General features: G+C 38.6%; 2 protein-coding genes and 1 long non-coding RNA gene across 5 annotated transcripts; all 3 read right to left on the bottom strand.

Annotated features, from left to right (window-relative positions):
• Nucleotides 1-4,048: 4,048 nt before the first annotated feature.
• On the bottom strand, nucleotides 4,049-12,990 carry LOC115007690 (uncharacterized). Its single transcript, XM_029430633.1, has 12 exons — nucleotides 12,852-12,990; nucleotides 11,415-11,441; nucleotides 10,882-11,280; nucleotides 7,147-7,449; nucleotides 6,779-6,850; nucleotides 6,446-6,541; nucleotides 6,106-6,124; nucleotides 5,193-5,212; nucleotides 5,035-5,075; nucleotides 4,811-4,877; nucleotides 4,522-4,562; nucleotides 4,049-4,422 (listed from the first exon to the last, which is right to left on the bottom strand). The coding sequence occupies exons 1-12, from the start codon at nucleotides 12,883-12,885 to the stop codon at nucleotides 4,330-4,332; spliced, it is 1,212 nt and encodes a 403-aa protein (XP_029286493.1). The 5' UTR covers nucleotides 12,886-12,990; the 3' UTR covers nucleotides 4,049-4,329.
• LOC115008251 (uncharacterized) lies at nucleotides 9,464-10,279 on the bottom strand. The gene is made up of 2 exons (XR_003832281.1): nucleotides 10,004-10,279; nucleotides 9,464-9,737 (listed from the first exon to the last, which is right to left on the bottom strand). It is a non-coding gene; the product is annotated as an uncharacterized LOC115008251 (long non-coding RNA).
• A 218-nt stretch (nucleotides 12,991-13,208) lies between the features above and the next one.
• On the bottom strand, nucleotides 13,209-19,384 carry LOC115008246 (uncharacterized). 3 transcript variants are annotated; one of them, XM_029431712.1, is made up of 13 exons: nucleotides 19,322-19,384; nucleotides 18,957-18,983; nucleotides 18,180-18,479; nucleotides 17,687-17,746; nucleotides 17,472-17,543; nucleotides 17,079-17,150; nucleotides 16,680-16,775; nucleotides 16,340-16,358; nucleotides 15,428-15,447; nucleotides 15,270-15,310; nucleotides 15,046-15,112; nucleotides 14,757-14,797; nucleotides 13,209-14,657 (listed from the first exon to the last, which is right to left on the bottom strand). In XM_029431712.1, the coding sequence occupies exons 1-13, from the start codon at nucleotides 19,353-19,355 to the stop codon at nucleotides 14,565-14,567; spliced, it is 942 nt and encodes a 313-aa protein (XP_029287572.1). In that variant the 5' UTR covers nucleotides 19,356-19,384; the 3' UTR covers nucleotides 13,209-14,564. The 3 variants fall into 3 exon arrangements, with proteins under 3 accessions (XP_029287572.1, XP_029287574.1, XP_029287573.1); XM_029431714.1 differs by lacking the exon at nucleotides 17,079-17,150 and having other exon boundaries at nucleotides 16,680-16,772; XM_029431713.1 differs by lacking the exon at nucleotides 17,079-17,150.
• Nucleotides 19,385-21,938: the final 2,554 nt, after the last annotated feature.

The raw sequence follows: 21,938 nt of genomic DNA on the forward strand, positions 1-21,938 counted from the left end.
TCCCTACGCCTTCGGGTTATGGGGGGGAAAACGCTGACTGTTGTTTGTGCCGATGCCCCAAACCGCAGTTCTGAGTATTCGGCCTTCTTGGAGACCCTGAATGGAGCCCTGCAGGGGGCTCCAGTAGGGGACTCCGTAGTCTTGCTGGGAGACTTCAACGCACACGTGGGAAACGATGGAGACACCTGGAGAGGCGTGATTGGGAGGAAGGGCCTCCCTGATCTAAACCCGAACGGTCGTTTGTTGTTGGACTTCTGTGCTAGTCATGGAATGGCCATAACAAACACCATGTTCGAGCATAAGGATGCTCATAAGTGCACGTGGTACCAGAGCACCCTAGGCCAAAGGTCAATGATCGATTTCGTAATCGTATCATCTGATCTGAGGCCTCAAGTTTTGGACACTCGGGTGAAGGGAGGGGCGGAGCTGTCGACTGATCACCATCTGGTGGTGAGTTGGATCAAGGGGTGGGGGAAGACTCTGGACAGACCTGGTAAACCCAAACGGGTAGTGCGGGTGAACTGGGAACGTCTGGAGGAAGCCCCTGTCCTGGGGATCTTTAACTCACACCTCCGGCGGAGCTTTTCAGCCATCCCTGTGGAGGTTGGGGGCATTGAACCTGAGTGGGCGATGTTCAAAACCTGATGTGTCACTGTGTATGGTGACGGAGGATGTGTCACTGTGTATGGTGACGGAGGATGTGTCACTGTGTCTGGTGACGGAGGATGTATCACTGTGTATGGTGACGGAGGATGTTTCACTGTGTATGGTGACGGAGGATGTGTCACTGTGTGGAGATGGGTAATGTGACTCTCCAAGCTTTACAGTGTAAAAACATGTCATCTCAACCTCAGCAGGTGAACTCTGATGTGACATCTCCAGCAGCTCAGTTCCTGTCAGTGTCTTCAGACAGGGGAAGACTTTGCCCGGTTTTGTTCTCATAGTTTTGAAATAACACTGAGACACAGATGATGGAGTCTGACAGTGCAGAGTGACTGAGTCTGTGTCTGAGATCACCGGTGGATTCACTGTCAGTGTAGGTGTAAGAAGAGCTAAAACATATTGAGATAAACATGTTATGTCACTTCATTAATAATTGCATTAAGATAATACAATTCCTAATGGGAAACTGTGATTTAATGTATGGTATAGAAAAATGTTAACAGCCAAATTAGCAGAGACTGACCTTGTGCTTTCATCTCCGTAAAGGAACCTGGCAGAGAAAATAAACATGTTAACAAGAGGAACAGATTTAACAGTAAATTGTAAACTCTTAATGTTAATCTTGTATTTCTTTTAATCTGTTGTAAAAGTTTAATAAAACACGCTGATACATTAAAGCAGGGGTAGCCAACGCAGTGCCCGCAGCCACTTGGTCACCCCGCAGGGATCACGTGAGTCGCCCGCAGGGCATGTTCTAAATAAAGATGTTCAAGATCAAGATAAAACTTGTATTTAATTGTTTTGCTGTTTTACTTTATTTTATCAATAACACTTTAATTATTCTTTATTTTAAAATGAAAATATTGAATATACAATTTAAAAAACAAAAATGTTTTATGTATAAAAACTCGGACCCTGTCTGAGGTCAGAGTTCCACGCGCAAACTAAATCTCCATTTCCCTGGAGCAGCTACGGTGAGGCGCTAGGTGCGTTTTGGCAGAAAAGCGAAAGAAAACTAACTATTTTCACAATGATTGGGAGGAAGAATAATTTTTTACAACAGTGAAAGAAAAGTGTGTATGTCTCATTTGCGGGGCGACGGCAAAGCGGCACATTGTGGAGACACTTCGGTACGTGTCACAAAGCTACCATGCTAACTAACTAACTAACTAACTAACTAACTCCCACCTGCAGCACTGCGGGCAGAACAAGCCGAGAGTTAAAGCTTTGGACAGCAGCATCTCTTTTCACGAGGCCGGTGAACAAGTCACAGAAAGCATCGGAAGCTTCATTTAGAGCTGCACATTTTTAATAAAGTATAAGAAAGCCTTTTCGGACGGAGAGGTCTTGAAAGGTGCAATGATGGTTATTGAAAACACTGTTCTAAGATGAGAAGAAAGGTTCTGATGTGATCTCCACTCTGATGTTACAAAGTTAGTGTTTGTACAAACAGGATATGATGTGAAGATGTGACAGTTAATGATTTCCTATAAAATGTTACAGAAGTGATATTTTGTACTAAAATATAACTGGTGTGATTTTAAACAAAATGCTACAAATGTGCTCATTCACACAAAACTGTTAATAAAGATATTTACAAAAATATCAGAGATGTGATAACTGACTATCAAATATTGAAATAGATTGAGAACATAAATAATGTTGTATGTTTAAATATATCTGTGTGGTAAATCATTGTTAATAATCATTGTGAGGAATAATTAACATTGACATGTGATCTTCACATATATGAATATACATTATGATATTATTATTAATGATAATATTATCATTAAATGTGAACTGTGCAACTATGTTATTCAGGAAGTTTGTATCATTCGTATTCAGTTCCCTTAAAGTAGCTCTCAGTATCCAAAAGGTCGGTGACCCCTGCTGACATTACATATTAATCTAGCTCTTGCAAATAAAACAAGAAACAAGAGGTTAACTTACACATGAGGATGACTAACAGCAGGTGTTCAGTCATGATGAAGCTAAATAATGTGAATGTCCAAGAATCCTTCACGACGACACTTGTGTGTTTGACTATGTGGACTTTGACAGAAAGTGTAATTTTACAGAACTTGTTCTCAGTGTGACTCACTTCTGAAGCTTGCTGTGGTTTTCCTGACAGACAGGCCACAGAAACACACATGCACTTGGCACTTCGCACTTGAGACTCAGTTTAGACTTTCTTTTTCTGACTGGGGGTTCAGATACAAATTATGTGTTATTATTTGACTAATTCATATGGTTAAAATATTATTTCATTTTGTCGACAACATAGACATATGTATGAGGAGAGTAAACGGAAGTAGAAAACAATTTATTGAAGGAAGTCAAGCAGACTAGAGTTCTTACAACTGCCGATAGAAACCACGGCCACTTCAGGTAAAATCAGAACATAGATACAAATACAGGTTTTTTGTAACATACAGATACAGATAGTAGCTTTGTGTCAAACAGACATATGTGGGACCTCCATGATGTTAACTATCATCTAGTGTGCATACTGCTTGGGAGCAATGAGAGCCATTTTGTTCGCCAGTTGTATCTGTCAATTCTGTCAATGTAATGTGTTTTGGCTGCATAGACTGTATAAAACATAGACATATACGCTGTGACTTCACCCAAAGGTTTTGAAGAGCTGTTGTGAAGGTGAAGAATTGGGGGCTCCAGCTGTCGCCATCTTGGCAGTGAAGCCATAAAAAAAACAGATAAGTTACATACAAATTCACACCCCGTACAGTTGTTGTGAATGGGGATATTAGCTAGAGACCAAACACGAACATGTTTATTTCTGCTATAAAGTTAGGCCTTTTAACATGGGGGTGTGTGGACAATGACTCGCTTTTGGAGCCAACCTCAAGTGGCCATTCGAGGAACAGCCATTTTTGGCACTTCTGCATGGGATTCATTGCTCCGCCCCGTACTTTGACACTTTGGTTGGTTCTTAATCAAACAAAAGGGAGGTGTCATTTGCATTTGTGGGTCTAGAGAGTTTGTGTTTCAAAGTTCATATAAGGGCCTCATACCACAAACTAACAGCAGTCTTAATGTCCTGGTCAGAGTTATTCCTAGCCTTAAATAAGACTATGCCAAAGTGTAAAAGCAGTCTATTGTCCGACAATCAGATGAATAATGTATTACACTGATCAACTAATATCCCCTTCAGAATGTCTAAATTGTCCGTATAGGAAACAAGGACTTTAGCTGGTTGTTTTCATGTCAATAACATGAAACAACTAGAAACCATCTTGCGATGGGATTACTCCAGCTGTGACGCCAAATCGGGTAAGGGGTTGAAGTGGGAGGACAATGGCCACTTCCCACTTCCCAGCCCCCAACTTATGGCACTCTCGCTTGAAACTGAAAACAAAACCAGCGTTAAAACAGAAGGGGGCTCAGGACACTGCCTTGTGGCACTCCGCAAGTGACGGGCAAAGGCTCAGAGAAGTAACACCCTACCCAACCTGCTGGTCCCTCTCTGACAGATAAGAAGCCATCCAGCTAAGAATTTGTTCATTCATGGCAGATACATCAATTTTCCTCCCTAGATCATAGGTTACACTATAAAGGACAAGTTTAAAAATTACACATCATTTGAAACAGTTCTTAAGGCTGTCTGCGTTCTGTTTCTCTATACAGTATTAACACGTTTTTGTTTCAATGTGCCTGCAGGGTGCTGTACACCATGTCCTTCAGGGCTGATGGAGGTGGCTCCTCAGACATGGTGGAGTACACATGGTATATGTCAGACTAAAGAAGAAAGAAACCAACTGTAAGAGCTCTTATAGTCATTAGCATCTATAAACCTATGTAGCAAACATTTTCAACATTGCCTCATATCTCACTTACGTCTTCATTTTGAAACTCTTGCATTTTCGATTTATCCAAACCTGCAAAAATAAGAGAGAACGACACAATAAGATGATTGTTTTCAGTCAAGTTTGGCATTTTACTGTACGGTCTGAAACAAGCCTACAGCATAGTCCACCTGATCTATCTGTAATAAGTCTTGGGTGATTAAATATCTGCATGTATCAAGGTCAGTAAAAATATTATGGAAACAAAAGCCCATTTTTGTGTTATTAACTAAATTGATGTTTGTTGATGGTTCTTATTGAATTATATAGTTATAGCTCACCAGTAGGACAGTCAGCAGCAGGTACTGAGGTAATCACACTGTACGCTTCATCATTACCGGCAGGTAACTTAAGATAACAGGAAAAAAGGGAGAGGAAGTGAGAGGAATTCATGAATAACGTTACACATTAATTAACCTTGAGGAGCCCTGCTATTTAAATGTTCGATTATTTTAGGTGATGTGAATGATAGCTACATCTGACAGAGAAAACATTTTTTAATTACCGATCCTCCATGGTTAAGCTCTCTCATGCACATTAAGTCATCTGCAACAGAAGGTAAAAAACACACCTCAATACACAAGAAGACCAAAATATAATTGTTGTCTACTGTTTGGATGAATAATACAGTGATGTTTCCTGACTGCTACATGTGTACATTACCAGTGGCATCAGCTTGTGTCCTATACAGAAATAAAGAGAAGAAAGTGTTAACAAAGAGAATTGAATTGAATGTAGTTTAGTTTAGTTTCTTTGATGGGCATCACATTAGAATTGCAATATACATTTATGCACAAGGACCAGATGCACTGTGTGTTTGTAGCGAAACTCTGATTTACAACAACATGTCCTCATTACACAAGGACAGAATACACAGTAGGACACTAAAACATTATGTCAAGAGGGATATACAGTATATCCTTCTCCAAATACCTCTAAGACTTAAGTTGCCACTACTTTAAAGGGACAGTGTGAAGGATTTAGTGGCATCTAGCATTGCGGTTGCAACCAACTGAATACCACTCCCTTCACAAGACTGTGATAGCGACCTGCAGATTGTAATACCGTGGTGACGCTCAGAGGCACCACAGCACTACTTTAAGAGCAATGAACTACAGGCAGCTACAGGCAAGCGTGTCAGAGAACTAGGGTGGCCTTCATGTATCGTAAGAACACGAAAGGCCCTCTATAGAGCCAGAGGTTTTCTTTTTGTCCATCTGGGTTACTGTAGAAACATGGCGGACTGGAAGAGGACCCGCTCCCTATGTAGATATGTAGAGCTTATTCTAAGCTAACGAAAACACAACGATTCTTAGTTTCAGGTGATTATACACCAATGACAACATAGTTATGAATATTATATTATATTTCTGCTAATAGATCCCCCTAAATACTACACACTGGCCCTTCAAAGCCAAGGGTTTAATGGGGAAACTGGGGAAGATGAATGAGCTCCCTCCACTGATTTAACAACTAATGCTGCAGTGGTTTTGCTTAGTAGCAGCACTTGGCAGCTACTTGAAGTGAATGAGCTGAACTTCTGTAAAAAAATTAATAATAATAATAATAATATTACCTTTTGCTAGAACATCTTTCTGAAATAAATTGAGAGAGAAGCATAGTGTTAGTTAAGGCAGAGCACTGAAGTTGTGTTTGTATTGGCTGATTGGACATATAAACTCACACCTATGATTATCACTCAGCGAAGCCGCTCATGCCAACACGATTTGCTCTCTCCAACACCAACTTCCTCCTTATGTGGTATTTCATCTCTTTGATCAAAACTAAGATTTATCTTCCTTTCTATCTTCCCTCTAATAAGGGGCATTAGCTATCTCAGCCTGATCCTTTCAGAGCTCTGAAAACGATCAGGAAGGGAAAATCCTTTTTTCTGGACAGACAAATCAAGTTCTCACCAGTTCTTCTTTTGGTAAAGAGAAGTGCTAGGCCCAGTAAGATGACACCTCCAAGACACGCTGCAACTACTACCAAGTTCCATGTCCATGTTTCTGCTGTGGAGGTCACAAACAAAGGTCAGTTTCACTTTTAACACCAAAGCAGAAAGATTGTGTACCTGGATGTCTTCCAGTGCATGGCACACTAATATAACTGTCATAGCTGCATTTCTCGAATCCTCATTTTAATTTTTAATTTCCATATTATCTAATTCAATATAAGGGAATAAAATGCCTTAAAGAAAAAAAGATTTAAAAGTCAGTTTAAATTATTATTATGAGTATTTGTGTCACCTGATGTTGGTTTCACTGGTGTGATAGAAGTAGAGATAAAACTACCAGTGTTGCTGGATCCAACATTCTGACCTGGTCAATGAAGAACAATATGTTTCAGAATACTCAAAATACTAATACATACATAAAGTGATTTATATTTTAAATTGAATCCTTTTTTAATATAGACTCACAGTCTGAAAAACATTAAACTGAACTGAAATTGTGATAATGAGAGCGTCCAACTACGAGTCAAATTCCTTTTATTGGCCAATTCACTTGATTCGAAGTGTGATGTCACAGTGTCATATTTAAACATTTCAAATAACATGCAATAGACTCAAATGTGGAGAAATACTTTGTGATGTTTCGTGTCTTCTCTGACTTACCAGTCAAGCTGTATCCATCACTACGAGGAGACAAAGAGTTTGGTTCACTTCCCAAACTGTAATCACAGCTGGTGACGCTTCTTTGAGGAAAATGAAGCAAATCAGAAATTGTGACAGTAAACTGGCAGAACCACTGATTCTTTGAGGTCCTTTGCTTCCAGATGGTTGTTGTTAGAGATGGATCCCTTTCTTCTCCAAAGTAAAGGTTACATCTCGTATCTTCATGAGCAGATCCAGGCAGAGTGCAGGTCATGATAACGTATTCACCAGGAAAATGCTGAAGACTCATCTCAGGTTTTAGAGCTAAAATACAAGATAAATGAAAAGTCATTAAATACGATATACCATCATCTGCATACCAGCATCCTGCCATACTGTCACACAACAGTTTTAGAAATGAACATTCATCCTCATACTTCATAATGATAATTATATGTCATCTTAGGTGAGTGTAAGTTACACTGTAAAAAAAGATCATGACTCTGAATGAAGCAGAATCTGACAACAAAAAGCAATTTATCAAACTGAGAAAACTGTAAAGATGCTAAATGTAACATTTCATCCCACAGGTGGCATTATAATCGGAGTGGAGGTTGTTGAATCATTGAGTTTCTACTTGTCACTCTCTCTAAAACAAATGAAATATGATATAATCAAAGAATGAGAAAAGCAGTCGCTCACTGTGTATGGTGACGGAGGATGTGTCACTGTGTGGAGATGGAGAATTTATGTCTCCAAGCTTTACAGTGTAATAACATGTCACTTTAACCACAGCAGGTGAACTCTGACGTGACATCTCCAGCAGCTCAGTTCCTGTCAGTGTCTTCAGACAAGAGAAGACTCTGTCAGTTCCTCTAGTGTAGAAATAACACTGAGACACAGGAACAGATGATGGAGTCTGACAGTCCAGAGTGACTGAGTCTGTCTCTGAGATCACCGGTGGATTCACTGTCAGTGTAGGTGTAAGAGCTGAAAATTTAGAGGTAGACATGCAGTATGTTATATCACATACTTAACAGCTGCATAAAGATAATGAAAACAAATGATATCAAATACTAAATAATTAAATTACTATGGTAATATTCTTAATGGGGAATGTTGATTTTAGAGGAAAGGGGGAAAATCTATTGTACAACCCAACAGTTTGTAAAAATAGTCAAAATGAATAACAGACTGTAATAAACGTCCCACAGTGAAAACAACTGGACATGAAAGATAATCGATCAGAGTCTGACCTTGGGCTTGAATCTCGCGAAAGGAATCTGTTGGAAATACAACATGTTAACAAAGTAAATAGATGTAATAATAACTAATTAATGACTTCAACAACATGTAGAAGGATTAAAACTCCACCACCGTGTAACTCTGTCAACCAGAGGTGGAAACTAAGGATGCATAATGTTGGATCTTTGACGATATTGTCCAACTCATATTTGACGATTGCTGTATGTATATATATATGTGAGTATGTATATACTAAAATATTAATAACTAATAACTAATTTGCTTGCCTGCATTGGTTTGTAATCATTTACATCAATAGTGAATAAATCTATAGGAGGTTTAACTTACACATGAGGAAGACAAACAGCAGGCGTCCTGCCATGATGAAGCTGAGGCTGTCCACGGTCCTCAAAAGATGATACTTGTGTGTCTCAATGTGTGAACTTTCACTTTACCTAAGTGACATTTCGAAAAACTTGCTCTCATGAAAACCACAGCTAGCATCGGAATTATTCACGTCAGATACACAAACCTCACATCCTTTTTAAAGTACCTAGTATATGTGTGTTACTTAGATAGAATCGACCACACTGGAGGCTTGTGTGTGTGTGTGTGTGTGTGTGTGTGTGTGTGTGTGTGTGTGTGTGTGTGTGTGTGTGTGTGTGTGTCTTCACTAAAAGTCTTTTTTTAAACTGCTCACTTTTTTGTTCATGATCTGCTCGAAGTAAACGTGTCGTTTTTTTCCCATGTTTGTCCTGAAACTTCAACCATTTAACTTCATATCTCCAAACAGGCTGTGTGTTATTTCATCTAGTTGGTAAAATGTCATCATAAAAATATTGTTTTCTTGCATGCAGTTGTGCTTAAATATGTCTCTGTGATGGTTTCTCATTTGTATTGTATTAAATCATGTTTGGCGGTTTTTAATGTGTTTTCTGTGTCTGTGAGTTTTATGAATTTGTGTAAATGTGAGTTAAATGTGTGAATAAACCCTTCCGGGTAAAGCACTTTGGTACAAATTATGTTTTTAAAGCGCAGTATAAATAAACATGAACCTGAACTTCAACTTCTAAAATGAAAGGGACTTTTTAAATAATTGTGTACAAGGATTTTATTATTCAAAGCATTGATACATGTTATGTTCTGACCAAACTATCAATTCAATAAAGTTCAACTGAGCCATATCACCATTCTAACGTCTGCTCTTGTGGGTAATGATGTAAATACTGTTAAGATCAATTAACTTGTACATAAGTAAGAAAAAGATGCAAGAAAAACAACGTTTAAATTTCAAATTGACTTTAGAGGGCTGTACACGGTCTCTCTCAGGGCTGACGTAGCTTCTCGGAGGTGCTGCTGTTGTCACTCTATGAAAAGAAAGAAACAGAAATGACTTAACTGCCCTCAGTTAGTGGAAATGTTTGTCAGCAATATGCAATTATCATCATTTACAGTAAAAGGGTTTAGTTTCTTACACGCTGCAATAAACATTTTTTCTGAGAATGTACCTTTAATGTCTTTTTAATTTATGCCTGTTCGCATTCTGGCCACTTATAAGCCTTCAGCAGAACCTGCACCACCAAGCGGCTGATTAATGTGTCTAACAACCTTCGGGAAAACAAAAGCAGCTCACCAGTGTTGCATTCAGGTGACGATACTGTAGGTTTCATCATAACCACCCTGCAAAGCAGTGACGTTTACTTTTGGTCTAAATGGGAAAAAAATAGAAAACAGGTTTTGTGTGTCATTACAGAGGAAGGCAAAAGCACAGTACACATTTGCAAATGAATTAACTGTATTACTCTCCGCAAAGAGCGCCGCTACGTTGGAGTTTATCCCGGTGGACGAGAGGGTCGCCTCCCTACGCCTTCGGGTTATGGGGGGGAAAACGCTGACTGTTGTTTGTGCCGATGCCCCAAACCGCAGTTCTGAGTATTCGGCCTTCTTGGAGACCCTGAATGGAGCCCTGCAGGGGGCTCCAGTAGGGGACTCCGTAGTCTTGCTGGGAGACTTCAACGCACACGTGGGAAACGATGGAGACACCTGGAGAGGCGTGATTGGGAGGAAGGGCCTCCCTGATCTAAACCCGAACGGTCGTTTGTTGTTGGACTTCTGTGCTAGTCATGGAATGGCCATAACAAACACCATGTTCGAGCATAAGGATGCTCATAAGTGCACGTGGTACCAGAGCACCCTAGGCCAAAGGTCAATGATCGATTTCGTAATCGTATCATCTGATCTGAGGCCTCAAGTTTTGGACACTCGGGTGAAGGGAGGGGCGGAGCTGTCGACTGATCACCATCTGGTGGTGAGTTGGATCAAGGGGTGGGGGAAGACTCTGGACAGACCTGGTAAACCCAAACGGGTAGTGCGGGTGAACTGGGAACGTCTGGAGGAAGCCCCTGTCCTGGGGATCTTTAACTCACACCTCCGGCGGAGCTTTTCAGCCATCCCTGTGGAGGTTGGGGGCATTGAACCTGAGTGGGCGATGTTCAAAACCTGATGTGTCACTGTGTATGGTGACGGAGGATGTGTCACTGTGTATGGTGACGGAGGATGTGTCACTGTGTCTGGTGACGGAGGATGTATCACTGTGTATGGTGACGGAGGATGTTTCACTGTGTATGGTGACGGAGGATGTGTCACTGTGTGGAGATGGGTAATGTGACTCTCCAAGCTTTACAGTGTAAAAACATGTCATCTCAACCTCAGCAGGTGAACTCTGATGTGACATCTCCAGCAGCTCAGTTCCTGTCAGTGTCTTCAGACAGGGGAAGACTTTGCCCGGTTTTGTTCTCATAGTTTTGAAATAACACTGAGACACAGATGATGGAGTCTGACAGTGCAGAGTGACTGAGTCTGTGTCTGAGATCACCGGTGGATTCACTGTCAGTGTAGGTGTAAGAAGAGCTAAAACATATTGAGATAAACATGTTATGTCACTTCATTAATAATTGCATTAAGATAATACAATTCCTAATGGGAAACTGTGATTTAATGTATGGTATAGAAAAATGTTAACAGCCAAATTAGCAGAGACTGACCTTGTGCTTTCATCTCCGTAAAGGAACCTGGCAGAGAAAATAAACATGTTAACAAGAGGAACAGATTTAACAGTAAATTGTAAACTCTTAATGTTAATCTTGTATTTCTTTTAATCTGTTGTAAAAGTTTAATAAAACACGCTGATACATTAAAGCAGGGGTAGCCAACGCAGTGCCCACAGCCACTTGGTCACCCGCAGGGATCACGTGAGTCGCCCGCAGGGCATGTTCTAAATAAAGATGTTCAAGATCAAGATAAAACTTGTATTTAATTGTTTTGCTGTTTTACTTTATTTTATCAATAACACTTTAATTATTCTTTATTTTAAAATGAAAATATTGAATATACAATTTAAAAAACAAAAATGTTTTATGTATAAAAACTCGGACCCTGTCTGAGGTCAGAGTTCCACGCGCAAACTAAATCTCCATTTCCCTGGAGCAGCTACGGTGAGGCGCTAGGTGCGTTTTGGCAGAAAAGCGAAAGAAAACTAACTATTTTCACAATGATTGGGAGGAAGAATAATTTTTTACAACAGTGAAAGAAAAGTGTGTATGTCTCATTTGCGGGGCGACGGCAAAGCGGCACATTGTGGAGACACTTCGGTACGTGTCACAAAGCTACCATGCTAACTAACTAACTAACTAACTAACTAACTAACTAACTCCCACCTGCAGCACTGCGGGCAGAACAAGCCGAGAGTTAAAGCTTTGGACAGCAGCATCTCTTTTCACGAGGCCGGTGAACAAGTCACAGAAAGCATCGGAAGCTTCATTTAGAGCTGCACATTTTTAATAAAGTATAAGAAAGCCTTTTCGGACGGAGAGGTCTTGAAAGGTGCAATGATGGTTATTGAAAACACTGTTCTAAGATGAGAAGAAAGGTTCTGATGTGATCTCCACTCTGATGTTACAAAGTTAGTGTTTGTACAAACAGGATATGATGTGAAGATGTGACAGTTAATGATTTCCTATAAAATGTTACAGAAGTGATATTTTGTACTAAAATATAACTGGTGTGATTTTAAACAAAATGCTACAAATGTGCTCATTCACACAAAACTGTTAATAAAGATATTTACAAAAATATCAGAGATGTGATAACTGACTATCAAATATTGAAATAGATTGAGAACATAAATAATGTTGTATGTTTAAATATATCTGTGTGGTAAATCATTGTTAATAATCATTGTGAGGAATAATTAACATTGACATGTGATCTTCACATATATGAATATACATTATGATATTATTATTAATGATAATATTATCATTAAATGTGAACTGTGCAACTATGTTATTCAGGAAGTTTGTATCATTCGTATTCAGTTCCCTTAAAGTAGCTCTCAGTATCCAAAAGGTCGGTGACCCCTGCTGACATTACATATTAATCTAGCTCTTGCAAATAAAACAAGAAACAAGAGGTTAACTTACACATGAGGACGACTAACAGCAGGTGTTCAGTCATGATGAAGCTAAATAATGTGAATGTCCAAGAATCCTTCACGACGACACTTGTGTGTTTGACTATGTGGACTTTGACAGAAAGTGTAATTTTACAGAACTTGTTCTCAGTGTGACTCACTTCTGAAGCTTGCTGTGGTTTTCCTGACAGACAGGCCACAGAAACACACATGCACTTGGCACTTCGCACTTGAGACTCAGTTTAGACTTTCTTTTTCTGACTGGGGGTTCAGATACAAATTATGTGTTATTATTTGACTAATTCATATGGTTAAAATATTATTTCATTTTGTCGACAACATAGACATATGTATGAGGAGAGTAAACGGAAGTAGAAAACAATTTATTGAAGGAAGTCAAGCAGACTAGAGTTCTTACAACTGCCGATAGAAACCACGGCCACTTCAGGTAAAATCAGAACATAGATACAAATACAGGTTTTTTGTAACATACAGATACAGATAGTAGCTTTGTGTCAAACAGACATATGTGGGACCTCCATGATGTTAACTATCATCTAGTGTGCATACTGCTTGGGAGCAATGAGAGCCATTTTGTTCGCCAGTTGTATCTGTCAATTCTGTCAATGTAATGTGTTTTGGCTGCATAGACTGTATAAAACATAGACATATACGCTGTGACTTCACCCAAAGGTTTTGAAGAGCTGTTGTGAAGGTGAAGAATTGGGGGCTCCAGCTGTCGCCATCTTGGCAGTGAAGCCATAAAAAAAACAGATAAGTTACATACAAATTCACACCCCGTACAGTTGTTGTGAATGGGGATATTAGCTAGAGACCAAACACGAACATGTTTATTTCTGCTATAAAGTTAGGCCTTTTAACATGGGGGTGTGTGGACAATGACTCGCTTTTGGAGCCAACCTCAAGTGGCCATTCGAGGAACAGCCATTTTTGGCACTTCTGCATGGGATTCATTGCTCCGCCCCGTACTTTGACACTTTGGTTGGTTCTTAATCAAACAAAAGGGAGGTGTCATTTGCATTTGTGGGTCTAGAGAGTTTGTGTTTCAAAGTTCATATAAGGGCCTCATACCACAAACTAACAGCAGTCTTAATGTCCTGGTCAGAGTTATTCCTAGCCTTAAATAAGACTATGCCAAAGTGTAAAAGCAGTCTATTGTCCGACAATCAGATGAATAATGTATTACACTGATCAACTAATATCCCCTTCAGAATGTCTAAATTGTCCGTATAGGAAACAAGGACTTTAGCTGGTTGTTTTCATGTCAATAACATGAAACAACTAGAAACCATCTTGCGATGGGATTACTCCAGCTGTGACGCCAAATCGGGTAAGGGGTTGAAGTGGGAGGACAATGGCCACTTCCCACTTCCCAGCCCCCAACTTATGGCACTCTCGCTTGAAACTGAAAACAAAACCAGCGTTAAAACAGAAGGGGGCTCAGGACACTGCCTTGTGGCACTCCGCAAGTGACGGGCAAAGGCTCAGAGAAGTAACACCCTACCCAACCTGCTGGTCCCTCTCTGACAGATAAGAAGCCATCCAGCTAAGAATTTGTTCATTCATGGCAGATACATCAATTTTCCTCCCTAGATCATAGGTTACACTATAAAGGACAAGTTTAAAAATTACACATCATTTGAAACAGTTCTTAAGGCTGTCTGCGTTCTGTTTCTCTATACAGTATTAACACGTTTTTGTTTCAATGTGCCTGCAGGGTGCTGTACACCATGTCCTTCAGGGCTGATGGAGGTGGCTCCTCAGACATGGTGGAGTACACATGGTATATGTCAGACTAAAGAAGAAAGAAACCAACTGTAAGAGCTCTTATAGTCATTAGCATCTATAAACCTATGTAGCAAACATTTTCAACATTGCCTCATATCTCACTTACGTCTTCATTTTGAAACTCTTGCATTTTCGATTTATCCAAACCTGCAAAAATAAGAGAGAACGACACAATAAGATGATTGTTTTCAGTCAAGTTTGGCATTTTACTGTACGGTCTGAAACAAGCCTACAGCATAGTCCACCTGATCTATCTGTAATAAGTCTTGGGTGATTAAATATCTGCATGTATCAAGGTCAGTAAAAATATTATGGAAACAAAAGCCCATTTTTGTGTTGTTAACTAAATTGATGTTTGTTGATGGTTCTTATTGAATTATATAGTTATAGCTCACCAGTAGGACAGTCAGCAGCAGGTACTGAGGTAATCACACTGTACGCTTCATCATTACCGGCAGGTAACTTAAGACAACAGGAAAAAAGGGAGAGGAAGTGAGAGGAATTCATGAATAACGTTACACATTAATTAACCTTGAGGAGCCCTGCTATTTAAATGTTTGATTATTTTAGGTGATGTGAATGATAGCTACATCTGACAGAGAAAACATTTTTTAATTACCGATCCTCCATGGTTAAGCTCTCTCATGCACATTAAGTCATCTGCAACAGAAGGTAAAAAACACACCTCAATACACAAGAAGACCAAAATATAATTGTTGTCTACTGTTTGGATGAATAATACAGTGATGTTTCCTGACTGCTACATGTGTACATTACCAGTGGCATCAGCTTGTGTCCTATACAGAAATAAAGAGAAAAAAGTGTTAACAAAGAGAATTGAATTGAATGTAGTTTAGTTTAGTTTCTTTGATGGGCATCACATTAGAATTGCAATATACATTTATGCACAAGGACCAGATGCACTGTGTGTTTGTAGCGAAACTCTGATTTACAACAATATGTCCTCATTACACAAGGACAGAATACACAGTAGGACACTAAAACATTATGTCAAGAGGGATATACAGTATATCCTTCTCCAAATACCTCTAAGACTTAAGTTGCCACTACTTTAAAGGGACAGTGTGAAGGATTTAGTGGCATCTAGCATTGCGGTTGCAACCAACTGAATACCCCTCCCTTCACAAGACTGTGATAGCGACCTGCAGATTGTAATACCGTGGTGACGCTCAGAGGCACCACAGCACTACTTTAAGAGCAATGAAATACAGGCAGCTACAGGCAAGCGTGTCAGAGAACTAGGGTGGCCTTCATGTATCGTAAAAACACGAAAGGCCCTATCTAGAGCCAGAGGTTTTCTTTTTGTCCATCTGGGTTACTGTAGAAACATGGCGGACTGGAAGAGGACCCGCTCCCTATGTAGATATGTAGAGCTTATTCTAAGCTAACGAAAACACAACGATTCTTAGTTTCAGGTGATTATACACCAATGACAACATAGTTATGAATATTATATTATATTTCTGCTAATAGATCCCCCTAAATACTACACACTGGCCCTTCAAAGCCAAGGGTTTAATGGGGAAACTGGAGAAGATGAATGAGCTCCCTCCACTGATTTAACAACTAATGCTGCAGTGGTTCTGCTTAGTAGCAGTACTTGGCAGCTACTTGAAGTGAATAAGCTGAACTTCTGTAAAAAAAAAAAAATAATAATAATAATATTACCTTTTGCTAGAACATCTTTCTGAAATAAATTGAGAGAGAAGCATAGTGTTAGTTAAGGCAGAGCACTGAAGTTGTGTGTGTATTGGCTGATTGGACATATAAACTCACACCTATGATTATCACTCAGCGAAGCCGCTCATGCCAACACAATTTGTTCTCTCCAACACCAACTTCCTCCTTATGTGGTATTTCATCTCTTTGATCAAAACTAAGATTTATCTTCCTTTCTATCTTCCCTCTAATAAGGGGCATTAGCTATCTCAGCCTGATCCTTTCAGAGCTCTGAAAACGATCAGGAAGGGAAAATCCTTTTTTCTGGACAGACAAATCAAGTTCTCACCAGTTCTTCTTTTGGTAAAGAGAAGTGCTAGGCCCAGTAAGATGACACCTCCAAGACACGCTGCAACTACTACCAAGTTCCATGTCCATGTTTCTGCTGTGGAGGTCACAAACAAAGGTCAGTTTCACTTTTAACACCAAAGCAGAAAGATTGTGTACCTGGATGTCTTCCAGTGCATGGCACACTAATATAACTGATATAAATGTAACATGTGAAGGAAGTTGTGAACATGAAAAATCATTTAATTCAGGATCATAATGATGCAAAACAGGTTTCTTTACTGTGACTCTGCAGAGCAATACTCAGTGCTCAAACACCAGAAGAAACATACAATTCTAAATGGAATTTATCATTTTAATAATATGCAGTATGTGTAAGTAATACATGCGCTTTGCACACCTGTTGGTGGATCAATTGGGGTTACATGGAGCAAGCTAGCTTTAGTGCTAGATTTATGAGGTGTCTGACCAACTGTAATACATAATTAGTGAGAAATATTAAAAACATTCAGAGAAAATGCATCTTTTGCGTCATTTATGATGCACTCATAAGAATTGCAGTTGTAATATTGTCTCCTGAAGCCAGATGAGTTTAGGCAGTGAAAATATGAAATAAATATTCAAATTACATATTTCAACATTTTTTATAAGGTTTTAAAAAATCATAGCTGCATTTCTCGAATCCTCATTTTAATTTTTAATTTCCATATTATCTAATTCAATATAAGGGAATAAAATGTCTTAAAGAAAAAAATATTTAAAAGTCAGTTTAAATTATGAGTATTTGTGTCACCTGATGTTGGTTTCACTGGTGTGATAGAAGTAGAGATAAAACTACCAGTGTTGCTGGATCCAACATTCTGACCTGGTCAATGAAGAACAATATGTTTCAGAATACTCACATAAAGTGTAATAAACACAAGATTTTAAAACCTTCAAGATAACAAATATAATAAGTGATTTGTGATACTGATATAGATTTCTTTTTAAATATAAATCATGTCCTACCTGTGGTCATAGCAGATGTCGCCATAGTCTGTGTGGAGTGTGTCTCTTTGTCCACAATATCTACAATGAAAGAAGATGGATTTGGATCTGTCGCTTCATGTGTGGAAAACGTTGTGGGACAGTTTATTTGTGCGATCACTTGAGCAGAAAGCATCAGAAGAAACATAATATTATTTTTTATTTTTAGTTAACTAATGTCTCTTACAATACATCTATATTTTATTACCTGATTCCGGTTTCACAGGAGTTGCAGTCCTGTTTATTTTTAAATTGAATCCTTTTTTAATATAGACTCACAGTCTGAAAAACTGATAAACTGAACTGAAATTGTAATAATGAGAGCGTCCAACTACGAGTCAAATTCCTTTTATTGGCCAATTCACTTGATTCGAAGTGTGATGTCACAGTGTCATATTTAAACATTTCAAATAACATGCAATAGACTCAAATGTGGAGAAATACTTTGTGATGTTTCGTGTCTTCTCTGACTTACCAGTCAAGCGGTATCCATCACTACGAGGAGACAAAGAGTTTGGTTCACTTCCCAAACTGTAATCACAGCTGGTGACGTTTCTTTGAGGAAAATGAAGCAAATCAGAAATTGTGACAGTAAACAGGCAGAACCACTGATTCTTTGAGGTCCTTTGCTTCAAGATGGTTGTTTGAAATGGATCCCTTTCTTCTCCAAAGTAAAGGTTACATCTCGTATCTTTATTAGCAGATCCAGGCAGAGTGCAGGTCATGATAACATCTTTACCAGGAAAATGCTGAAGACTCATCTCAGGTTTTAGAGCTAAAATACAAGATAAATGAAAAGTCATTAAATACGATATACCATCATCTGCATACCAGCATCCTGCCATACTGTCACAAAACAGTTTTAGAAATTAACATTCATCCTCATGCTTCATAATGATAATTATATATGTCATCTTAGGTGAGTGTAAGTTACAGTGTAAAAAAAAGATCATGACTCTGAATGAAGCAGAATCTGACAACAAAAAGCAATTTATCAAACTGAGAAAACTGTAAAGATGCTGAATGTTAATGCTGAAAATTTAGAGGTAGACATGTGTTATATCAAAAACTGAATAATAACATTAATACGATAATAATCCATATTAGAAATTGTGATTTAATGTAGAGGAAGAAATAAAAAATATATTGTGCAAACAAACAGTTTGTAAAAATAGTCAAATTAACAACAGACTGTAATAAACTTCCCACACAGTGAAAACTGGACATGAAAGATAATCGATCAGAGACTGACCTTGTGCATAACTCTCGAGAAAAGAATCTGTTGGAATTATAATTTATTAAAAAGGTAAATACATGTAATATCTCATTAATACATTCAACAAAATGAAGAAGCTTAAGATCAAGATATTCTTTATTTGTTGGGGAAATTAGTTTTGAACTCTGCACTGCAGTTCCACAATAAGTGCACAGATGAACAGCACAGAGTAACAACACATAACATAAAATCACCAACCATAAAAAAGAGCAGAAGGTATAACATGACACATGATAGCTCACAATACAATGTAATGTCATGTTTGCTTGCAGGTTAGAACCTACATTAGTTTGTAAAAGTCTACATTAACAATAAAAGACTCTATAGTGAGTATAACTTACAAATGAGGATGACAAGCAGCAGGCGTCCAGCCATGATGAAGCTGAACACTAAGACTGTGCAGATAGAAGACACTCGTTTGTCTGACTACGTGGACTTTGATGTACTTAAGTGTCATTCAGCAGAAGTGAGAACTTGCTCTCAGGAAAACCACAGCAAGCATCAAATGTGAGGCAACAAACAAACAGGCCACAGAAACAGCAACACTTTACATCTACTCGCTTTAACACACCTTATTAGAAATGTAGAGCATGTACCGGTAATATATTTTGATCAAGTCTACCACAGTGTGAACTGCTTCAGAAGAAAGAGTCTGTTCATCATTTGTTCACACACACACACACACACACACACACACACACACACACACACACACACACACACACACACACGCGCACACACACACACACACACACACACACACACACACACACAAGCATGTTCATGGTCTGCTCTAAGTGAACATGCTGTTATTTAATATTTTCCTGACCATTCAACAATGAAATCTGCATTTCACTTCATATTTCCAGAGTTATGCTGCACACACTCTGTTTTTATTGAAGTCAAGTCAATGCCCCCATGTTTCCCACGGACTCCTGTATTTACCTGTACTGCCCGGGAACATTATAACTAAAACTCACAACTGATTAATTGATTGTCCACCTGGACCCTCATGAAGGTTAATACCTTAACTAATATTTTACACTGAATAAGCAGGGAGGGACAGTGTTAAATGCAAATAGTTTTTGTTTTTTTAAATAGCTCCTCCAACCAGAATACAAGTTTCTCATGTCAACGCTGCATTGTACCTTTTTACTTTGAGGTTTAAGGAACATACCTGAAACTCACAATCAACTTCACCAAAATATTGAAATGCATCATGTTTTTATAAACAGTGTTTTGCCTTAGCGTAAATATTCTTTAGTATACCCTACATATAGAAATGCCACATGTTTATAATAATAATAATAAGCTTTATTTGTATAGCACCTTTCATACAAGAATTGCAGCCCAAAGTGCCTCATAGCAAAAACATAACAATTAGTACAAGGACAGAGTAAGAGCATTTACAGTACAATAATCACAGTGTTGATGAAAATGAGTCTGAAGTACCATTATAAAAATAGCAGAATTAAAATAATATAAAATAGCAGATAAAATATAAGATAAAATAGCAGCCTTTACACATTCTTTGACATTTTCATAATCCCTTTGTCTGTACTTTCATCTATATTTGTCTTTGCAAATAATCCACATACTTTCTTCCTATACCTGTTCTCTGCTTCCTTCTCCCATAACATAAACTGTCTTTATGTTCTTCCATTGTTTTCAACGCTTCAGATTTAATCTTTCTCTTTGACATTACTTTTTCCTCTTGCTCTCTCAACCTTACTTTTAACTTTCTTACTTCCTCAACACTAAATGATCCTCCTTCAGGAAAACCAAGCTTAAAAATGTATGAAATCATTTAAATTAGTTTAAAGTGGCTAAGATAAAAAATATATAAAATATCACCATTAAAAGGCTCAAGTAAAGACGTAAAATATCACTATTAAAAGGCTAAAGTAAAAAGATATGTTTTTAGCTTACTTTTGAAGATACTGAGCGAGCTTGCCTCCCTAATGTCTGTAGGTAAAGTGTTCCATAGCTTTGGTGCATAATTGATAAAAGCTGCATCCCCAATTGTCTTTTGGATGTTTCTGGGAACATTTAATAAACCAGTAGTGGATGATCGTAATGTTCTTGGGGGCACATAGTTTATAAGAGAGTTGGCAGTGGAACTTGGTGCGGTTCCGTTTAGGGCTTTGTATACAAGAAGGAGGACCTTAAAGTCAATTCTAAAAGTTACTGGAAGCCAGTGTAGAGTGGCTAACACTGGACTGATAGAGGCAGTTGACCAGAGTTTACGCACTAATTTCATCAGATTGTTACATCTTGTTTAGCTGAAACATATTCCAGCATCCTTTTGTAATAACAAACTGGACTTAACCAAACCAATCCAAACGATTTTAGTCACATCTCAAATGTCCTTCTCGAATGCTGCACACGTTATCTCTGTGGTCTGATGCAGCTGGTTCCTCTTGAGAGGCTGTTGTAAGCATCTGTCAGTGTAGTGGAAAAAAACAGACATGGCTTGATGGGACTTTTAAGTCTTTTACTGCATTATGCAACTTCCTTTTCCCACGCATGTGTATGAAACATACTGTAGAAAACAAAGTTGGTAGAAAGACAAAAGCAGCTCACCAATATTGCTGAATTCATAAGTGACGAAACTGTAAGTTTCATCATAACTGCTCGGCAAGAACTTTATCAGAAAGAGAGAAAAAAAAAAGGTTACGTGAGAGTGGCCTTATCCAGGACAGCATGATCACTGACTGAATGGATACAGAAGTGTTTAAATTACCTCTTTACTGTTGAGAGTTTCTATATATCCGCATCCATCTAAAACACAAAAAACACAGTTTAATAACAACGTGGAATGTGTTATCAACGTGGACTGTACTAACAACGTGGACTGTGCTAACAACGTGGACTGTGCTAACAACGTGGACTGTGCTAACAACGCGCACAGTGCTAAAAACGTGGACTGTGCTAAAAACGTGGACTGTGCTAACAACG

Source organism: Cottoperca gobio, chromosome 5 (genome assembly GCF_900634415.1).
Source record: "Cottoperca gobio chromosome 5, fCotGob3.1, whole genome shotgun sequence".
Lineage (NCBI taxonomy): Eukaryota > Metazoa > Chordata > Actinopteri > Perciformes > Bovichtidae > Cottoperca > Cottoperca gobio.

Bases quoted from the DNA above. Each gene is read 5' to 3' on its own strand.
- LOC115007690 (XM_029430633.1), bottom strand. From the start codon at position 12,885: ATGACTGAACACCTGCTGTTAGTCGTCCTCATGT. The intron at 4,878-5,034 runs GTAATTAAAAAA...TGTTATCTTAAG, and splicing joins AGCTTAACCATGGAGGATCG to TTACCTGCCGGTAATGATGA. The intron at 4,423-4,521 runs GTAAGTGAGATA...TTTCTTCTTTAG, and splicing joins AAGAGTTTCAAAATGAAGAC to TCTGACATATACCATGTGTA.
- LOC115008246 (XM_029431712.1), bottom strand. From the start codon at position 19,355: ATGGCTGGACGCCTGCTGCTTGTCATCCTCATTT. The intron at 18,984-19,321 runs GTAAGTTATACT...TAATTCCAACAG, and splicing joins GCTGCTTGTCATCCTCATTT to ATTCTTTTCTCGAGAGTTAT. The intron at 17,151-17,471 runs GTGACACAAATA...TATGTATTACAG, and splicing joins ACCAGTGAAACCAACATCAG to TTGGTCAGACACCTCATAAA.